Below are 22,611 nucleotides of genomic sequence, written 5' to 3' on the forward strand. Positions count from 1 at the left end.
TGGCAGACCTTTGCACTGGGAAGATCAGCAAAAATGGGACTGGGATTATTTGAGAGTAGAAGAAGTTTAGTGGAAGGAGATGGGAGGATGGGAAAGCACAAATCACAGCTAATCTTGTCCCTCTCCTTTCATGGAGTGTGGATTTTATGAAGCAATATTTTCTAAACATGCTGACTTTTAGCACTGGATGTTACTTATTTTCAAGTATTATACATATATATCCACATCTTCATATTTGAATACTTTTTTACAGGCTATCTGTATTCTTCATCTACTTTGGACCAGTGATATATGATCCCCAAAACCTCAGAATAAAATAAGCTACATGAAGAGCTGGGATGAAATTCTGACCCCAGGGGAGGAGTTTTGCCTGTGACTTAAATGGGACCAAGAGTCCACCCTGATATCATTTTTTTTTTAAAAGCACATTTGCAAAGCATTAACCATTTAAATGAACCATAGTTAGAACTAGATATAAGTTACAAATTCTTTACTTTCCTAGGGTTCTTAAACTTACATATGGGAGTTCTGTATTGGGGAAAGCATATGAGAACAGAACCAAGTTAGTCCCATTTTGTGTTTTGATTCACTTACTTCTTTAAAGGACTAACCCTTTTTGAAGATGACTCTTTTCATAGACGTTACATCTCTGCATGGCTGAACTGTTGTCTCTTAACTTGTCGTATTTATACAAGGGCTTACAATCACAAAGAGAGTTTGAAATCTCATCTCTCCTTCATGAACTTATTTTACAAGGTCTTCCTCATTTCTTCGCTTGACCTTTCTTGTTGAAAACAAACTTGAGAAAGGAGTTCAGTATCACAGCTAATTTTTGAGATCCAATATTCATCACCTGGATGCCCTGTAGATGTATTCTCACTGTTAATGATCTGAAAAGACTTTTAGAACAGAAGCGATCTTCAGTTATACATCTATTTCCAATATTGTTTAGTGAGGTACATTTTATTAGTGCACAATACTATTTTAATGAAGATATCCTATTGGTGAATAGATGGACTTGAATTTACCCCCTTAACATTTTGTAAAGAGCATTATAGATGACTCACTTGATTTGATCTAATTCTCTTTTCTGCTTGATTTTTCATTTGCACATCTAGCCACAATAAAATATGAACACCTGGCTCGGGGAACTAGTAATTCCACATATTGTTGCTATAGGCAACAGTCTCTTCCTTTGATCCCGTAGATGCTTGCATTGTTCTCCTCAATAATGCTGTATAAATATTGATTGGTTGGTGAAGCAAACTTTGTCATTTGCCTCTTAATTATTCGAGAGAGAAGAAAAATAATTTAATGAAACAGCTGTAAGTGAATGTGGCCTAGGGTGACCAGATAGAAAGTGTGAAAAATCGGGATGGGAGTGGGGGATAATAGGTGCCTATATAAGAAAAATTCCCAAATATCGGGACTGTCCCTATAAAATCAGGACATCTGGTCACCCTAATGTGGTCATTAATTCCAGCTCCTTTGCTATTGGCTGTAAAGCAGCTTCCAAGTGCATGACTTTGTGGAGAAGGCCTTTTTAAATACTAGACCTTTTTAAAGAGTTAGCTGCTATCTATCTCTAAATTACAGAGATTCTGTGACACCAGATGTTTGGGCCCAATCTTGCAAGGTTATGGGTACAAGAGTGGGGAATTGGAGGGCTCCAAAACTTGCACTGAAGCATGAGGCCTCACAAGATAAAGTTGGGTCTGTGAGCTTGGCCTCCTGAGATATCTGTGGCTTCCTGCAGCAGCACTGCTGCTCCTCCTGCTGGAGTGGGGGACAAATTCCACCCCCTATGCTATACTCTCGCGAAAATTTTTGAGGGGCTCCTTGTGGCATGCCTTTCTCCGAAGGCCCCTTGAGTGGCTATTTCGATGGCTTATCCTGAGTAAGACACTGGAGGAAAGTAAGTATCCCTTGTGGAGAAGGATTGTTGGAAGAACTATCTTCTTCAAAAGCAATGTATCAGCTTTGTTAAATCTGTAATTTTAGTGAAGCTTTCAGAATTTTGTAAAGGCACCAGTCACAAAGACTGCAATGGAGATGTATTTTAGAAAGTGAGCGATGAATATCTAAATATAAACCAGTTTTAAAATATACTTAGTGCACAACAAGTGAATGCTGGCGTGATAGCACTGTTATCAGACCCACATTGGCTCCAGTCACTCATTTGTTGCTCACCTGGGGCTTATTGGCTGCAGAGTCACAAACTCCAATGTTCAGTATTAGCCTCATGACATTGGTCCCCTACTGATCTTTCTACAAGTTATGATGACCTCTTCTGCATATGGTTTGCTGTTGGGTGCATTTGCTAGGAAATACAAATGGTGCTGATCGATTATTATTATTTACAGTCATAGAGAGTCAGGGAGAGACATAAAAACTCCAAATTCCATAAGAATGAGGATCAGGGTGAATCAGGGTCCTTTCTCCAGCAAGAAACTTCCCATGTGAGTCTCTGCCTTCCTGCCCATTGCTTCCTGAAGTGGACTGGACAGAGCAAATGCTGTAAGGAGGAGGGCAGAAGAAGCAAGTCAAAGTGAGATCACCTCTCAGGGCTGACAGCTGCCTTCTTTCTCTTCTATCTAAGTACTTATATGGCCCCCACTGTGCCAAAGTAGCTGAACTCCTCACAGACTTTAAAGATTGACTTTATCATCACCCGGCTGGGATGTATTATCCCCATTTTACAGAAGGGGAACTGACGCACAAAGCATTTGAGTGACGTGTTTAAGGTCATCAAGGAAGTCTTTGGCAGACCTGGGAACTAAACCCAGATTGCTTGAGTCTCAGTCCAGGGCTGTAACTACTGTTCCCCAACAACCTCTCCTTAAAGCGCAGTAACACTCTGAAATGTTCGTTCTTTCCTGAGCAATATAAAAATAACTGAGGTACTGAAGGAAAATCACACAGCTGTCTTGGAACTCCAGTCTCCATGAGAACATGCAAGGGGCTTCCCACCTGCGTAAGGCCACTGGGTTTGGATTCCTATTTCTGTGTGAAATGGTCAACATCCACAACATGCCTTTTTACAACTGTCCCACTGTTTGTGCTGGTTTAGAACAAGATCCCCTCCGAGAGTGTCCAGTAAGCATCCAAAAGTTCTGATCTGACTGACTTTCTGGATTTACAAAGTTTTAATACTTGAAATCTATGTTTAGATAGGTTAGCAAAGAAAGCATTGTTAATGAGTAATCTTTGTCCATTAGGGCAATGAGCCAATGAAGAGATGAGCCTAAGCCCAGAGTCAGCCGGTTATCACTACAGGCTTCTGTTAAACGTAAAAAAGCAAAACAAAAATGTTCCTGTTTGAAACTTATTAGGATTTTGAACCGAGTGCAGAGGCTTTCCACACACGGCCATTCTCAAGACTCTGGAAAAGGACAGTAAGTAATAATTGCTTAGTGGGTATTAATCTTGCATTTGATCATATTTAGTCATGGAATACAATTTTTTTCTCACGTACGTTCTTTAATTAATGTAAATGCATCTTGAGGAACTAGAAAAGTCAATGATCTGGACGCCAAAATCTCTAAATGTTATTTAAGTGAATGAAAAATATATAAGACAATGTAATCTCATCAGTATAGTTTGTGTGACAACAGATATTTTCTTTGAGAAAATTTCATTGAATTGATGAAAAAGTAGCGACCGTTAGGGCATGTCATCTTACATTGGCAAATATGGCATAACTTTAATTAAAGGTCACTTCTACCTTGTTAATTTATACAGATCATCTTTATAGCAGCAGTAGGCATCTTTTACCTGTTAGCAACTGAGAGCATTTTAAATGTGTATAATGGGAGAAAAGTAGATTGTTCTTTAGGAAAAAGTTGTTATTGTTTTATGTATTTCTCTTTTGTTTGCAAGTTTCAAGTACAGGTGGTAGTGTTTCAAAATAAAGCCTCTTTTAAAGTTCAGAGCTTTGACACTTATTTTCACATAATCATAAGTAATGATACACAGTGTCGTGGTAGAAGCATCTACTGTCCAATTCCATTCACAGCTTTTAGAAAAACATCAGTTTGTCCTGAATTGTTCTGCTAGATATTTATGTTACAAATAATAGGTAAGACATGCTTGCTCTGAATCTATTGTTTATTATTATGTGCGTTACACTAGCACCGAGATGCTCCAACCATTTGGACCTCAGTGTACAAACAAATAGTGAGAAACAGTCCCTGCTCCAGCATTTACAGTCTAAATAGGCAAGACAGACAAAGAGTACTAGGGAGAAAAAGAACGGCACGGAGACATGAAATGATTAAAGTCATGTACTAGCAGAGCCAGGATTAGCACCCAGCCCTCTTGAGTCAAATTGTAGTGCCCCATCTATTGAACCTCTTTTGAAAGGTTGCTCAATTTTGTCTCTTCACGTTTACATTATTTTTTTCCTCAGAAAGACCTATAAGTCTATATTCTACAGTTTAGCCACAGGAGAGCATCTCTTTACTGATCTAATTTTAAATGAATTGTTGAATTCCTAACTGTAATTTTCAAACAAATAAGAAAACAATATTTCAGTCTATGTGTCACACAGTTCTCACACTAGCCCATGTTCTTCTCATTGCTTTATGTCATATGTTGTATTGGTTACCACCTGCCATGCAACTCAAAATTACCTGGTGACATGGGCTGGAAATAAAAATCTCCAAACTTGTTCATGTTTCTCAAATATTTTTTTAAAGAATTAAAAAAAAAGACTTAAAAAAATTAAGTCACTGCATTAATCATTCCAGAAAAGATGTAAGAGTCTGATTCAAAGCCCATTGAACTCAAGGGGAATCCTTCCACTGATTTCAGTAGCATTTGGGTCAGGCCCTAAATCTATGCTAGTATTATAATGTCTTTTGGGGGTATTTGGTAGTTTGGGTATGTGAAGAACCGAACACTCATATTATCTTTTGGGGAAATGTACCTTACTAATCTTTATGTATGAAAAATTCTGTCCGTTGTTTGGTATCTTTTTCTTCTAATAACTAAAAATAGATTTGATCCCTCTCACTAAAGAAAATAACAAATATGACTAGATTTTCATGGAGTTTTTATGATAATCAAACTTACGTTTGTACTTTACCTGAAAATGTGTGGTTATGGAGCTTTTGCCTTTCAATTAACCTAGATACTTTTGAAATTAATTGCTTCAACAGAGCCCTGGTCTTGCTTAAACTGAAGCCAAAAGCAGTTTTGCTGGCTTTAACTCTAGTGGGGCCAGAAGCAGGCTCCTGATAAGGAATATACAATAAAACTGAAATATATATAAGAAAACTATATGGGATTATATATATATATAAATAAAATTATGGGTTATGTATATCTCATAATAAAAGTGAAAATCGTGTGTGTTCGTGAGTGTGTGTATGGAATATATATCTCCATTTAATATGGAATATTAAAAATATATATTGAATGTTTGATTCTGTTGAAGTATAGCAGGGCATATCTGTGTAATGATAATATAAATGTTGTACTTAACTCAAAGTATTTAATAAGTATATGGTGAAAATAATCTCCAGGTGTTGGGAATCAGATACTGTTCAATATCTGATTATCTAAAAGAATTCTCTTTGTTTTTCCATTGTTTCTTCACTGCAAATATTTTTGTCATATGAAAAACTGGATAAAAAGTGGCAAAATTCATATCAGCTTGGATTTTTTTTTTTAAATTAACAAAGGTAGATGTGGAAAGAATGTCTATTAAAAACTATCATTCTAGCTTCCAAATCATGTCTGTGCTGTTTATTTCATTTGTATTTTAATAAGGCCACCCCTTTCCTAGGTGGACACTGGTCTTCTATCCAATCTTTTTTCTTTCAAGCATCTTCCTTTTGCCCATAGTTATACATTTTTGTTCTACCTGCAGAAAGAAGATCAGATAGTCATTTACTTTAGGGTTTATGCCAAGCTCATCTTGATATAAAGAAAGTAGATGAAAGATATACATTTAATCATTTTGGTAACCTTCTACAAGAAGCTCTTGGAAATCATTTTGTTTTTGGGATAAGGAGCTTTGACTTAAGAGAGTGACTACTGATCACTGCTCATACAAAAGAACTGACTCTGGAAGGAGTGGTGATGCAACTTTAATGTTTGGGTTCTCAAAGAAAAATCTTCTACAGTTTGTGAAAACACCTCTGCCAAAATGCCATATGTAGTAAGAAAGACTCAGTCCACAGGTAAAGATGACATCACTTGCCACACACCAGATGATATCAGCAGCACGATGACTCTATATTTCTGTTCACTGTGGACAAGATTCCATTAATCAGAACAAGTATCAGAGGGGTAGCCATGTTAGCTGTATCCACACAAAAAAAACGAGGAGTCCGGTGGAACCTTAAAGACTAACAGATTTATTTGGGCCTAAGCTTTTGTGGGTAAAAAACCCACTTCTTCAGATGCATGGAGTGAACATTACAGATACAAGCATAAATATACTGACACATGAAGAGAAGGGAGTTACCTTACAAGTGGAGAACCAGTATTGAAAAGACCAATTCAGTCAGGGTGGATGTGGTCCACACCCAATAATTGAGGAGGAGGAGTCAATACCAAGAGAGGGAAAATTGCTTTTGTAGTGAGCCAGCCACTCTGTGCATTTTTGAAGTTAACTGAACCAGCTTAAATTGGAGTGCAGTGCACTGCACACCACATATTGAATCCAGGGAGGGACTTAAAGCGAAGTATAAAGCTGTATTAAATGCAAGCCTTGAGGGTGGGGGTTGCTCTAGTAAAACATAACAGTAAAGCTGCATGTGGTAGAAAACGTCATGCCTGGATTTTTTTAGAGCAATTTGATGAGCTGGTTGTGGAGTTCAGAGAATGGTCTACACCACTGAGTGTATAAAAGAAATGTCAGACTATGTGGAGACCAAAAAATCACCATAAACACTTGGCTAGAAGTGGATCAGTATCCATCTCCTAAACTTTAAGACTAAACTGGTAGGAGAGGTGTAAGCTGATGCGTTCCCAGCATATTGAGAGGTGACATTACAGCAAAAGTCAACCAGATTCCCTACTATGAACAAAAGACTGCTTAGGTATAAAAGTTTACAATGTGCATAGTCAATTCACCTGCAGTGTTTCAGAGAGTAATGGATCAGGTATTTCAGAGGTTAAACAGTGGTATTTGATATTTGCATGACACACTGATAAACGGGGAAGACTCAAAGGAACATGAAAGAAGCCTCTACAAGGTCTGAAAAGATTGTAAAAACATAAATGTAGTATTAGAGTTTAAAAAGTGCGCTTCTTCCAGAACCAGCTTGTTTATTTGCAGCACAGGACAGATGCAGACAGGATACATATCTTACAAATTAAGACGCTAGCCACTGAAAAGGAAGCTGAATGCCAAAATGTTTCAAAGTTGAAGTCTTTTTTGGCTGTTAATATTTGAATATGTATTGTAGTAGCACCAGGATCAGCCCTTTTGTGCTAGGCACTGCACAATCACATGGACAATCCCTGTCCTAAAGACCTGGCAGTATGAATTATTCAATGGTAAACTATTATGCTTATCACTGACAAGGAAATATGAAAAAAACTAAATATTTATAGCACCTAATTACCAGCTCAGTTGCAGGAAAGTTAGATGGGTGCTAAGTCCTTAGTCCTGCATATGTCCTGGGGACTGTTGAGTCAAGTTTGCAGAGGTGAAAAGGGGCTCCCACAGCTGTTCTCCAGGAGCAAGATGCAGAAAACCTCTCCAGATGCCCTGAGCAATGGAGTTTTGTGCCGCCCCAGAGCAGCAGCGACTATAGTAGAGAAGCTGCTGGAGGAGAGGACAGAAACACAGTTGGGGTTCCTATAACTGGCGATTAGTAAGGGACCTTCAGGTTTGGGAACTTGAGCGGGGTTCATGAGAGAGCTGCTAGTCTATAGTTTCATGCTTCCCTGGATCCTCTGTGGGGGAAACTCTCACAATGGGTTGCCATCTTCTTGACAGCTCTAATTAGGAGTCATTAGAATATATATTTTGGCAGGTCAGCCCATTTTGTCCCTTCCTGGCTGTCAGAGGACCCTGCCCCTTCCACTGGGACATGGGAGGGCCACTGCTTTCCCTGACAGCACTCCCCAGTGATATACATTACAGTCAGGGAGTAGAGTGGGGAGGGGCTTGGAGGTGGCCATGCTGAGCAGGATAGGATGGGCTCTCTACCCCCATTCCAAGATACTGAGAGGCTTCTGCAGTTGTGGAATCATGAGTCTCTGCTGGCAATTGGTTTACATGTTTGCCACAGAAACATCATCTGGTCTATGATAGAAGCACCATTTGACATTTCTGTGTAAACTGTTTATCTCTGAATGGACAATTTTTAAAAAGCCGTCCTAATTAGAGGACCTGGGTTTATGTTAGGAAAGAGCTTAATAGATCCCAATGAACCAATGTTACTGTACTTGTTTCTAGCATTAACTGCTTGCCAGTTGACTCAGCTCTAGGATTTCTTCATACACTGAGACTTTATTAGACTCTTCCACTGTGGGTATGGAAGCTTTCTATAGCCTTTATTGGTTTACAGATACTGGGTTCAATTTTTAAAAGCAACTAAGTGACTTAGGAGCCTAAGTCCAATGGAAAGTCAATTAGGTGCTTTTGAAAATGTTACTCACTGATTTCATTTACCAGTGGACGCCTGAAACCCACACTATAATTTCCAAGTGAAGGAATGCTTCATTTAATAAAAAACTCTGAATATTGGGTCATAATAATAAAACACAACAGGAAAGACAAAGCAAAAAATGCAGTTTTTTCATTATGTGCAATGAAAATTCAGCAGTTAGATTAATATTAAATTTTAAATTGCTTGAATTAAGGAAGCACTTTTATAAAGGGGAAAACCATGCACACATACCAATAGTCTCCCTAGTCAATATGGTTGTGGTTTTTTTCATAGCTTTTCTCTCTGTTTAATTAAAAGCTCTTTGTGTTTTAAATGGGGAGAGTGCATACTGATTGCTAAAGCACATTGTCTTCCTGCTTGAGCCATGATACTCTGTAATGAAAACTCTAATCCTGAATTTGTGAATAAAGATGGGAGAAACTATGTTTGTTTTGAGAACTTTGTTATTTTTTTCAAAATATGGAAAGGCCAAGATTTTCAAGGACAGGAGCCTAAATTTAGGCTTTTATATCCATATTTAGGCACCTAAATAAGTGGCCAGATTTTCAAATGTGGTGAGCACACAACAGCTCCTATTGAGGCCCAATACTGTGTGTGCAGCACATTTAAAAATTCAGGCCACTTATTTAGGAAATTATGAAAGGATGTGACAGCATAACCCCCATCACCTTCTGTGGAAAGCAGAATGATCACATATAAAATATGCCACCACAAGGAAAAGGCACAGCATTTTTTAAAAGGCTAAATTGTACATTATAATTTTACATCAGGGTTTGTTATAGTAAATATTGAAACAGCCTTCAGAATTCTGGCCTGTAATATGTACACAAAAATGAATTATCTTGTTTTAGTTATCCTTGTTTCTTTATCTTTCAGGGTTTCCTTTCAGCCTGTGCCCTGACTGTCATATTGTTCTTCAATTAAAGACTAGATGGGATCTGAAATGAATCTAATAGGACATTCCCAGCTACCTGGTGCTGATGGATTTTCACTTCCTGAAGGTCCTAATTTATTTGGTAAGTCATCAAATTAGCTTAAAATGTATCTCCAGCAAATTATACCTGAACCAATAGCCTAGAATCAAAATATTGAAGTCCTACAGTCAGTTACTACGGTCCATGGTGTGCAATCAGTTTTTATGCAGAACTCCCCATTTAAATGCATTGCAAAATAAGGCACAATATGTGTTGTTATGTGCCACCGTTTAACAAAGCTTGTAGTTTACTATTATAGCACTATTCTGCTGCCATGATAAGCCATTCAGCAAGGATAGTCTATTCTAGGTAGGCAGGACATGATCTTCAGGTTAGTCATTTATGTCAAGCTGAGCAGGTACAAAATATTTTTAGTCAATTTATAACTAAACGATACTATGAAATAGGTATATTGCCTTCTTATATACATTTATGAAAATAATGTAATTGGTATTTAAACCATTACTCTATTTTTATAGCGACCATTAAAAATGGTGCTATTAACTTTAGTGCATAATAAAAGTTATAATAAAGGCTGCAAAATTCTACATAGCTGAGACTCCACTGCATTTTTCTACTGTGAAACATGGGCTTGTTAATGAATGAAGAATACTCTGTCAATATTTCATGAGTACAGGGAAGCTGTCTTCTATTATATGTATTGCTGGGAAATAAGAACATAATTAAGATAGCTGCCCTTTCTTCTACACCAATGTTGCCCTTCTTCTGAGTTGGAGCATATGTCTGGAGCCTTGCAAGTTGGCTTCCCAGTGGAGGAAAAAGTAGTGACAAGAAGTCTGGGGATACGCTACATGTAACATGCTTTATTTATACATATGCATCAGTCCTAAAATGCAATGGTCAAACAGCATGTAGGACAATCCCTTCTTCCAGGAATCTCAGCCCAACATCAACACCTGGTTGCCAGGGAGAAACTCTGCCACAAGAATTGACTAATCCGAGCCCTAGGCAGAAAGCAAACTCTCTTGCTGTTCACACGACTTCCTTTCTCCCACAGCATCCACTCAGAACTTTGCATAACCCAAAACTAACCACATCACAGCATGTCTCCCAATGCCATGTCTACACTAGGAGTGTTTTGCTGGTGTAGGAATACCAGTATACGGCACTGACAAAGTGCTTCTGGTGTGGATACAGCTATACTGTCAAAGCTGTACTTTGTACCAGTATAGTAAAACTACCCCTCACAAGCAAAACAAGCTATACTGGTACAAGCACAGCTTTTCCTGTATAGCTTCATCTACACTAGAGGCTTCTGCCAGCAGCGCTATGTCAGTCAGAGAGCACATCCCTGACTGATGTAACTCTGCCAGCAGAAGTCTGTAGTGTGGACCTGGCATAAGAGTCAAAACTTGCTCACATGCTAAGGAAAAAATTCTTGGAGGATTATGTGTAACCACATCACCTGATGACACCTGCACGGACAACTGCAAAGGGCCATCTTGGTGATCTGATCCATTTGCTGTATTAATTATTATTGTTGTTATTTATTTGGATTACATTTACTGCTTAAAAGCAACAGAGGGTCCTGTGGCACCTTTAAGACTAACAGAAGTATTGGAGCATAAGCTTTCGTGGGTGAATGCCCACTTCATCAGATGCAAGTGGGCATTCACCCACGAAAGCTTATGCTCCAATACTTCTGTTAGTCTTAAAGGTGCCACAGGACCCTCTGTTGCTTTTTACAGATTCAGACTAACACGGCTACCCCTCTGATTTACTGCTTAGAAGACACAGACTAGGTAAGGGCTCCATTGCTGTATTCACTGTATCGTGCCTGCCCTGGAGAGCTTGCAGTTGAAGGTCCAGGGGCACTGCAGTTTGCTGCATGCAGAGAGATTGCTATGCCTGTGTGGAGACCCACTGAAGTTAGTGGGACTCTGTGCAGGCACAGAAGTCTGCCTGTGCACAAAGAAATGCAGGATTGGAGTCTACACAGACAAGACTGACAAAGGTGGGATTAAGGTTATTGTTACTGTCCATCTTGTATAGCTGGGAAACTGAGGCACAGAGAGAGTGACTTGCCCAAAGTCACACAGAAAGTCTGTGGAAGGGCCAGGAGATGAACCCAGATCTGCTAAGGGGCAGTGCAGTGCCTTAACAAAACTATTTTTCCTCTTTATGAATTTTCCTTTTCACTAAGGAATTTTGCATCTAAATATTTTTTGAAGGAAAATTTTACTTTCTATAAAATTGAAAATTTCCCTGGGAAAATTTGAATTTGATGATTTTTTTCCATTTTTTCTCCAGGAAAATCAAAATGAAATATTTAATTTGGGGCTAGGTGTTGATCTAAATTGAAATATTTCAAGGAAGTTGTAGTTTGGGTGCTTTGTTCCTGCATACTCCACTATGGGCCAGGTTCCCTGTTTGGACCACATCTTAAGTACAAATTGTATGCTAAGATCACACCAGATTGTATTAATCATTTCTCTTTCCCACGTCAGTTTGTTAACAGTTAGCGTATGCTTGGATCCCCTGTGGCTAAACTGGAATGTTAATGAGCAGATGTTTAGGTTGGGAGCCACCATGAAACAAACTAAACCTATGAATGCTTAAACTTTAAAGGGATTCCGCCCCTCCCCCCCCCTGACTTTGGAGCCACTGTCCTGTGCTGGGAGAAGTATATTTTAGGAAATTCAGTACTGTGCAGTTTTTAAAACAGCAATAAGTAGCCACAATTTTAGATATATTTGTCTATTTGTTAAATCCCATGGTCACAGGCTAAAATCTATGAAAAAAAGGGTGTCATTCAAATTTTGGGGTCAAATTCTGGATTCATTTTCACCAGTAAAAGTCCAGAGTAATTTTGTTGGTTTTGATTGAATTAATCCAGATTTTCACTTGCGGGAGAGTAGATTTTGGCCCCAAAAGTCCACTATGTTATTAGTTCAGTGATATTTTCTGGAAAAGGGATTAAAGCTGGGCAAGGAAGTGTGTTGATTTAAAACATGTTCTCTTCAACAAGAGGTTGACCTACTGATGCTGAAATTGTCAGTTCCTGGGGCAAGGCTTGTACAATCCAATAGGACATGCATGAGGCAATAAATAATATGACATAGTGGCCAGAAACTGGTACAGGGACTTAGGAGACCTGGGTTCTAGGGTTCTGCTACTGGCCTGCTGAGTGACCTTGGGCAAGTCACTTCATCTCTCCGTGGCTCGGTTTCTCCATTGTACAATGGGATAATGATCCTTACCTCCTTTGTAAGGTGCTGTGAGAGTGAGGTATTATGTGTGTGTAGTGCCTAGCAAAATGGAACCTTGATCGAAGTTGGGGTATTTCTGTAATATAAATAATTAATGTATAATGGAATTGAATCAGGCCTCAAATTAGGAATTTCACCTATGCACAACTTTCAACTGTCCCTCTTTTAGAGGGATGTCACTCGATTTAGTCCCAAAGCTACTATGTTTCTCTTAAATTTGGCGTCCCCGCACTTTTATTGTTGAAAATTATTTGCACCAGAAATACAGAATCATGAAACCAAGATGAGAGAGTGTTATTTATACTAAGGAAATGACTCTGACTGCTTTTTAAATTTTGTGCATGAATACTTCTTTGTGTCCCTCAATTTCGTCTTTGTGACACATTCTGTTTCAGATTTGGGCCTTGGCAGATTGAGACTTATACACGAAAGGTGGTTACAGGGGAATTTTATATTTTAAAGACACTTGGAACAATTACATTTCTCATGCAATGCCTCACATATTATGGCTTTGATATAACAGGAGGAGCTCTTAAGTCTGTCAAAATTGATTTCTCTACAAAACATCCTCCACCCCTCAAAAATCTAAACACATTTTTCTTTTATGTTTTTTTTCAAGTATTGGCTTTGCTTTGTAGTTCATTCAGGCTAGAGCTACATGGAAGGCATTGTTAGAACCATAAGTGTATGTCTAAGTGTCCCTTTGAATGTACAGTTCTGAGTATTGGGGTCTAGTTGTTTAGTAAAGTTATGCTGTCATTGTGCATGTTTACACTGTGAAGCTGGTCACCATGGTAATCCTAAGGTAGCTCTCAAGTTTTATCAGCACTCAAGATTTATAGTTGCAAGAAGTTCAGTGTGTCCTTCAGGATAAACAATTTCACTTTTGGTGGCTGGAAACTGCAAATTGCAGTTTTAACAATATATTTCTATGATAATGTATCTATTGTAGTTAATGTCTATTTAGTCTCTCACTTTTTAACTGAAATTTTGTTTGTGGAGTTATGAACTCCTGAAAAGAGGTGCTCCCTTTGGAAATGACAAAGTGACCTTAACCAGAGCAGCGCATGTGAGAGCCACTAAAATGTAGACATTTCTTTATTATTGTGTCTTCTATAACTGGAAAACAAGTTCCATTTATCTACCTTGTCATTCCGATGGTCTAGAAACAAACCAGATGTCTAATACCTCTGCACGACAAGCTTGAAGAAGTCAGCAAACAAATACATTGAACTACCCATCTATACCACATTATTTGTAAGGAGAATGGGAACCTCCTATGGAGAGAAAGTTCCTCTTCTTCCCTCCTCCCTTATTCACCCACTGCTATGACAACTGTCCCTGAGTAGGGGCTGCGGAGGTCCAGGGGATTTCCCAGGTGACCACCTCTATGAAAGGTAGAAACAGAGGGCATCTAGGATTTCCTTGTCCTGCAGGAAGGGGCAATGGGAATAAGTCATAAAAGAGCAGAGAACCAGGAAATAGAGGGCAGTCAACTAGCCAGTGCCTAGAAGGAGCCTGCTGCTGGAACATATATACTTTCAAGATAGAGCTTATTTCCTTATAAAAACATATGAAATTGGATGTAGCAACAGTTGCATTTTTTATGTGGCAAAATTTTGGGATACCCAACAAGGGGTCAACTACTCCTCTTTTGATTCTGACGATGGTAAAAAAATTGGTTGACACCATTAATAACTACAGTTGGGTTCATCATCCATGACTGATTGCACCACTTGAGCACACTTGTGTGCAGTAGAGCTGATTGAGAAATTTCCAAATTCAAAAAATTTCAATAAAAATAGAGTCAATTTTTTTCTCAAAAATGCTTGTGAAAAATGTGTCCCTTTTTTTCGGCCAGCTCTTCTGTTTCCTGTGTTTTGTTTTCTGTCCTCTTTACCTTTTTTCCTCATTTTTATTGGTAAGTAGAAATGATAGAGAAAAGGAAAAGCCTTTCAAACTGGAGTTAAAACTGAAATGAATAGAATTAGATTACTAGCCTTTTCTCTCCCTCCTTCTTTCCCTATTTAGATAGGTTCATTGTCTCCTCACTGGCCAAATGCTACTTATTTTACTTACCCAACAAAGTCCCATTGAATTGAATGGGACCAATTGTGTATAGGAACCAGGATATGGCCCAGTTCATACCTTGAGCCTATTGAAAAGTGATACAACATAACCGGCCAAACCAGGTTTTCAAACACTTCTAACTTATAGGTGAAATCCTGGCTCTAGTGAAGTCAATGGGAGTTTTGCTAATTACTTCTATGGGGCCAGGATTTCACCCTATATCTCTAGGGCCTTATGCTTACTCATATTGAGTAATACCTTTCTTCTGGATTAGTTGCATTGGAATAATGGTAATTGAAATCATGAGGTCGTTAGGTTTACTTGAGGAGTAAAGTACTATTCCGCATGAGTAAGGGTTGGCCGAGTCGAGTGATTTCTTGGCTGTTTCGTATCAGTGTAAATATCACTTGGAAATAACAAGGAAATTCAGTTAATTATTAACTATTTATCATGAATTAGTAAATAGACAACAAAAAGAGAATAGTTGTGTGAGCTTGACAGCATGAAACCATTTTTTAGTGAATTCAACCAAAACAAAATCACATTTCAAAATATTTTTTTCACTTTTTATAGGTATTTCCATCACCAATATTTCCCAAATGTTTCTCCAGTGATAGCAATGTGCTACAGCTAATAAATAAGCTATTAATATAGTGTATTTTAAAGATTGTTGGTTTTTCAGTGGAAGTCCCAGTCATAGGATGTAGAGGTCCATTGCTAAATTGCAGTTGATAATTTTATAAACCAAATTAAATCTATTATCCCCTCTTAAGACTGTTCTAATAATTGGGCCTACAAATTTACCCTAACTGTGAGTTCAGTGGTAAAAAGTGAGTGTAAGTTCATAAGATGTCACAATAACCTATACAAATGTTGATGGGAAAAGGTATGAAAGGGAGATAAACTGAATTAGTACAAACAATATATAATGTTTATATATAATATATAATTCAAGGATTGTGTTAAGATCATGCTTGAGGAACAAGAAAAGTTTAGAACCAGAGATCAAAATTGATGTCAGAAACTAGGCCCAATTGGTGGACAAAATAATGAGAGGATGGGCTATTTCACCCATCACTCTCCTTTGTGGCCCTTAAAGAAAGAGACTTTTGAGGAAAATGACTAATAGATTGAGTTTCACCATCATGCTGCCTAGGGTTGCCAGGCATCCAGTTTTCAATCAGAACGCTCAGTGGAAAAGAGACCCCGGCAGCTCTGGTCAGCACTGCTGATCAAGCCATTAAAAGTCTGGTCAGCAGTGCAGCGGGGATAAGGCAGGCTCCCTGCCTGCCCTGGCTGCGCGCAGCTCACGGAAACAGCCGGCATGTTCCTGCAGCCTCTAGGTGCAGGAGCAATCAGGGAAGCTCTGCGCACTGCCCCTGCCCCCAGCGCCGGCTCCGCAGCTCCCATTAGCCGGGAACCATGGTCAATGGGAGCTGCGGAGGGCGGCGCCTGAGGGTGCAGGCAGCGCGCACTGTGCAGAGCTGCCTGGCCACGCCTCCGCCTAGGGGCCGGACATGGTGGCCACTTCTGAGTGCAGCATGGAGCCAGGGCAGGCAGGGAGCCTGCTTTAGCCCTGCTGCGCCGCCGACCGGGAACCACCTGAGGTAAGTGCCGCCTGGACGGAGCCAACACCACGAACCTTCTGCCCCAGGTTGGAACCCCCTCCCCGACCCTAACTCCCTCCCACACCCCGCCCCCCCACCCCCACCCCAATCTCCCGCCCCAGCCCTGAGTCCCCTCCCACACCCAACCCCCCTGCCCCAGGTCGGAACCCCTTACTGCACCCTAACTCCTTCCCAGACCCCGCCTCCCACCCACATCCCTACCTCCCGCCCCAGCCCTGAGCCCCCTCCCGCACCCAACCCCCCTGCCCCAGGTCGGAACCCCCTCCTGCACCCTAACTCCCTCCCAGACCCCACACCCTCACCCCAACTCCCTGCCCCAGGTTGGAACCCCCTCCTACACCTTAACTCCCTCCTGGACCCTGCATCCCCACCCGTACCCCAACCCCCTGCCCCAGGTCAGAACTCCCTCCTATACCCTAACTCCCTTCTGGACCCCGCACCTCCACCTGCAACCCAACCCCCTGCCCCAGCCCTGAATCCCCTCCTGGAGCCTACAGCCCAACCCCCTACCCTTGCCCTGAGTCCCCTCCTGCACCCAAACTCCCTCCCAGCACCCACACCCTCTCCCGCACCTTGAACCCCTTATTTCTGGCCCTACCCCACCCCAGAGCCCACACCCCCAGCTGGAGCCCTCACCGCCTCCCAGCCCAGTGAAAGTGAGTGAGGGTGGGGGAGAGCGAGCGACTGAGGGAGGGGAGGCTGGAGTGACTGGGGGGGAGGCTCTGGGAAGGGGTGGGGAAGGGGCAAGGCAAGGGTGTTCAGTTTTGTGCAATTAGAAAGTTGGCAACCCTATGTCTGCCACACCCAGTGTCTCCTGGGATGCCAGGCCTTTGTCACCCTAATCCTGAAAGATGTCCTGATCTGATTGGGCCAGGTGACATTGCCATCTCTACTTGCTCTGGCTGAATCCTGAACACCACCTGGGATGTGAGACTTCATTTCCCTTCCCCCATGTGCCCTTTTCTTTCCCCACCTTATTTCTTCTCTTTTCTATCCCTCTCCTTTTGTCTTCCGTCTAATCAGAATCTGAATTAACTGGGCAAGATTGTATATTTTGCAACACTGCTGTAAGCCTGTGTCCAGAAAAAGGCAGCTAAATTCAATGCCTTACACAGCCTAATGCTGGTACAAGTTTGTTAGGTCTCAGAGTGGCTGATGAGACACGTGCTGTGTTTGTGTTTCTCCAGAAGAGAGTGTGCAACTGAGAGTCAACACCAGAGACAGAAGCTGCATTTTCTATCTTTGCTGTACTTTTCTTTCTCCTTTGTATATGTTTGTCTTCTTTTGTCTTCTAGAAAATGGGATTGGACTTTAAAAACAACCAGCAATGCTGACAGCTCCAGCCCATCTCAGCTAACTTCTTCATTCTCCCCTACCCCCACCCCCAAAGGACAGTTGTTACCATCTTCAATACCACCTAACAGACTGTCAAGGTCTTTTTTTTCTTTTTTTCTTTTTCTTTTTTTCCTTCTAATAACTGTCTCCAGCTAAAGGGAAAGGGAACAAAGGATGCTATTAAAATGAAAGCCATTTTTAATACTTTACTTTTCAAATGCTTTAACTATTTTCCCTTCTTTTCTGTATCTTTAATACAAAGATGGGGCATAAAAGGATTATTAATGGTGCTTTTGCCATGGTGCTAAGTAGGCTGAGGTCTCTATGTTGCACAGTGACTGGGTTAAGTTAATACCTGTGGCCATATATTCCATCTAAATTAATACAACAGGACATAGCCACCAAATATGTGTGAAATCCCCTTGAACCCAACATTTTCTTCAACCGTTATCCCTTGCCCTTTCTACAAGGGACAAGTCTTTAGACATGAAACAATGTTATCTTTAAGTATGGACCGCGTGCCTAAAATCTTACATATACATATAGGTGCACAAAATCTGGTATTAGGGCGTCAAATGGGTTGCAATGCTTTGAATATAAAGTCCATTACAGCTTTCTTTTGGAACTTCTTGTATAGGTTTTGTTAATCTGCATGACGTTAAGACTTGCAGCTTCAGATACTGTGGAGCTGGAAGTTTTTAGATAGATAGACAAATAGAATTATACAATTGATTCAAATAAAGAGGTCCAGTTTAAAAAAATCTGTAATTGTGGTTTCAAGACTGAACTTGATAAGTTTATGGAGGGGATGGTATGATGAGGTTGCCTACAATGGCATATGGCCCAACTGCTATTGCTATTAGCAAATATCTCCAACAGCTGGAGATGGGACACTAGATGGGGAGGGGTCTGAGTTCATACAGATAATTCTTTCCCAGGTGTCTGGATGGTGGGTCTTGCCCACATCCTCGGGGTCTAACTGATAGCCATATTTGGGGTAGGGAAGGAATTTCCCCAAGCTCACATTTGCAGAGACCCTGGGTTTTTTTCACCTTCCTCTGCAGCATGGGACATGGGTCACTTTCTGGTTTGAATTAGAGTAAATGGTGGATTTTCTGTAACTCGATGTCTTTAAATCAAGATTTGAAAACGTCATTAACTCAGCTAGAGATTACGAGCCTTTTGCAGGAGTGGGTGGGTGAAGTTCTGCAGCCTATGATGTGCAGGAGGTCAGACTAGATGATCATGATGATCCCTTCTGGCCTTAAAGTCTATGAACTTGTGCTGATTTCCAGCAATTTCTCCCCGAAATGTAACACAATACAACTGGGAAATAACTAGATGTGTCAAACTCATTGTAAATGTGACAAGTTGAGGAAGAATGGGAAAAATAGAGTAGAAATATTTTTGATGGCGTTAGTATTTTTTATGGAGTTAATTAAAAGACCCCCTGGAGTGGATAGTGAGATACAAGAATAAATTAATGTAAGAAGCAGAAAACAAAGCAATGTATTTAAGCAACCCTTAATGACTGGACAATGAAAAAAACTCAAAAGGAAATGCTATGTAGTAACTGTATCAGTGACATAGCTCCGTAGTGAATTGAAAAGACTGGATCCATCTGATAGCTTTTGTTTGGTTTTTAAAAAATCTCTAAAATCGACTGTCAGAAACTATTTAACAACCAAAAGATCATAAGCTGAAGAAGCTAACCATTTGTATCCAGCACCATCTGGCAGATGTTGCAACATCTGGCATTATCATGATGATAAATAGGCAAGTGGTCGACTTCCAAGTCAAAGGGAAACAAAGCAGCAAAAACTGAAACAGAACATTATGTATGTACAATAATTATGGACAACAAATGACCCAGTGGAGCAGAAGTAACCTGAAAGATGTTCTAAAATAATGAGAAATATCTCAACTAAACCTGAAGGAGGTGAATGAATAAAGCTATGTGGCACAAGGTCATTTGATAGGACAGGACAACAGAATCACTTGTGTGCTCAGTTCCTCATATGCAGGTTTTTAGCTTTGAAAGCTGCATAATTTGTGAAATAATAAAAGGAATGATATACCTTTGGGGCCTGATTCTACATACACTTACTACCAGGTATCATGGATACTTTCCTGAGCAATTTTATTGACCAAGAATTTTCTAGAACACGTGATTCTTGTCTGGGTAAAGACAACAGAATTTGGCCCTCCTAAAATAATATAGTTTTCTCTGTGTCTGTGAAACACATGCTGCATCAGCCAGTCAAAATGGTTTTTGAATGGTTAATCTATTAAGTTTAGTCACCTAAAAAAAGTAGTAGATTTTTATTCATACAAAATACTAATGTGAATGAAAACAAAAAATTACAAAACCGTAATGGAGGCGCTATTTGAATCCACTCAGAGAAAGGTATCCAGATTTTAGTAAAGGACATTTATACTGTAATTTGGCATTGCTATTGTCTCAAGCATTTATAAATAGGCTTCACTGTAATGAAGTTAATCAGTAAACTATATAACCTCTGGCCTGTATCACTCCTTAGCTAGTCTTAAGGAAGTTCTAGTTTTCAGTTCAGAGTAAAGCAACAAGATATTAAGGAAGCAGTACTAAGGAAGTGTAGATGATAAGTACTGACTAGAAAAAGTAAAGAGAACAACACGTTAAATAGCCCAAGTTTTTGAGGAATTGTCATGGACATGGTCGGAATGAAGACTGCTAATGGTAGGATATTGTTCAAGCTCATGTTTGATCTATTACATTATGTAATATATCTGTTAAAGTCTATGAATCAGCTTGATGCCAGAGGCTGTCTAGCCCAGGCCCTTAGACACCTGATAATAGTTTTTTCAGTACTTAAACCAATTGATTAGCTTATGTTTCCCATTCTGGTTTATCCTGTGAATCACAGGAAATACATTTTCTGCTTTTTGGTTTAAGGTCATTTGCTCTGTGTGACTCTTACCTCACATTAGCTTTATTATCAGGCTCGAGGCCTTAAGGTTTAATTTGTTTGCTGTTCTTTTTCTTATAGTTTTATATTGACAATATTTGTTGTGCCAATGCACTACCACTGTAACTTCTGTAATATTTTGGATAGAAATTCAACAGCCTGTATATAACTTCAGCGTAATACTGAAAATAAAGGGTGAGATTTTCAAAAGCACTCAGTGATGGCCGAACTCTGATGGTAAAACTTCCTTTTACTTCAATGGGAGTCCAGTTAAGCAAAAGCTGAGAGCTTTTTAAAATCCCACCCAAAATATTCACATGTAATATTGGAAAAGAAAATCTTCAACAAATCTCACCCACCAATTACATAATGGGAAAGTATTCACAAAATGATGGCCAGATTCAAGAAATAAAATTTCACTCTGACAGCGTTAGTAAAATTTGAGACATTTTGTGAAATGTTCTAATTGCAATTTTTTTTGCAAAGCATAACCCACAAGTTTTGCAGCCCTATTAGTATTTATTTCAATGATCATATTTCAAAAATGATTACATGTGTGTTTTCTGGTATGAAAAGTGTAATGGAACAGTAAGAACATATGAACATAATACATTACTAGAGACAATTGGCCTGCTTCTGATCCCACTTACACTGATTTACACAACTGTAACTCCATTGATGTCAGTAGAGTAACTCTGGCTTTACAGTAGCGTAAGTAATGTCAGAATCTGGTCTATAATCTCCATTAATACATGAATAAAATCATATGCACATTCCAGATGGCAAGATAAGATCAAATTTATTTTATTATAAGAAGCTAATTGTTCTAGTACTGGGTTATAGAACTGGGTGGGAATGGTTTAGCTTACCCATGAGAGTTTTGGAGATTTTTGAAATTTTCCCGTTCTGAAAATAGAACCTTCCCTCCCTCCCCCCACAATAAAATCAAAATCCTGATAATTTTCACAAACTGATAATCCCCAAAATTCAGGTTGGATCAATCAGAATATTTCATTTGGATAATTTCTAAACATTTCATTTTGATTTCAACCTTTTAAAATATTTAATTTTGAATCAAGAAACAAAATTTTTCATTTTGAAAATGTTAAAAGGGGATGTTTTGACAATTTAGAAACTTTTCAAAAAATTTCTAATCAGGAGATTTATGAAAACTTTCTCATGAGAAGTTTTGATTTCAACAAACTGACATTTTCTGACAATAAGTATTTCATTGGAAACTTCCCAGCAAGCTCTACGTGTGTATACAAGAAAATTGCACTTATTGGCTTAAATAATTTTTAAGATGATTTTTGTTAAACCAGTGTAATTTCAGTGATTTCAGTTTAGCTTAATTAAACTGAATCCTAATGGCCTTAAACTAAACCAAAATAAGTCCGATTTAAAGCGAAATAGAAGTGTCTACACAGCCTACACAGTGCACTAGTTTAACTAAACCAGTTTTAAACTACACCTTAAAGTGAACTGGGGCAACTTTCTTGTGTAGACAAGACCTAGCATAAGTTTCCTTGAAAATCAAAGGCAGGTCCCCATCACTATGGTATCTGAGGGCTTGTCTACACTACAAAATTAGGTCGGATTTATAGAAGCCGGATTTATAGAAGCCGGTTTTATGCAGCCGACTGTGTGTGTCCCCACATAAAATGCTCTAAGTGCATGAAGTCGGCGGACTGCGTCCACAGTACCGAGGCTAGCGTCGACTTCCGGCGCATTGCACTATGGGTGCCTATGGGTACCTATCCCACAGTTCCCGGAGTCTCCGGCGCCCATTGGAATTA

General features: G+C 39.6%; 1 protein-coding gene across 2 annotated transcripts in view; it reads left to right on the forward strand.

The window, feature by feature from the left end:
- The first annotated feature begins 9,561 nt into the window (after positions 1 to 9,561).
- NR1H4 (nuclear receptor subfamily 1 group H member 4) overlaps positions 9,562 to 22,611 on the forward strand; it is a 64,948-nt gene continuing 51,898 nt past the window's right edge. For both annotated transcript variants that reach the window (XM_065420536.1, XM_065420544.1), the window contains exon 1: positions 9,562 to 9,646. In XM_065420536.1, the coding sequence (XP_065276608.1) occupies positions 9,562 to 9,646 (85 nt within the window). The remainder of the gene's footprint in view (positions 9,647 to 22,611) is intronic.

Source organism: Emys orbicularis, chromosome 1 (genome assembly GCF_028017835.1).
Source record: "Emys orbicularis isolate rEmyOrb1 chromosome 1, rEmyOrb1.hap1, whole genome shotgun sequence".
In the NCBI taxonomy this organism is placed as follows: Eukaryota; Metazoa; Chordata; order Testudines; family Emydidae; genus Emys; species Emys orbicularis.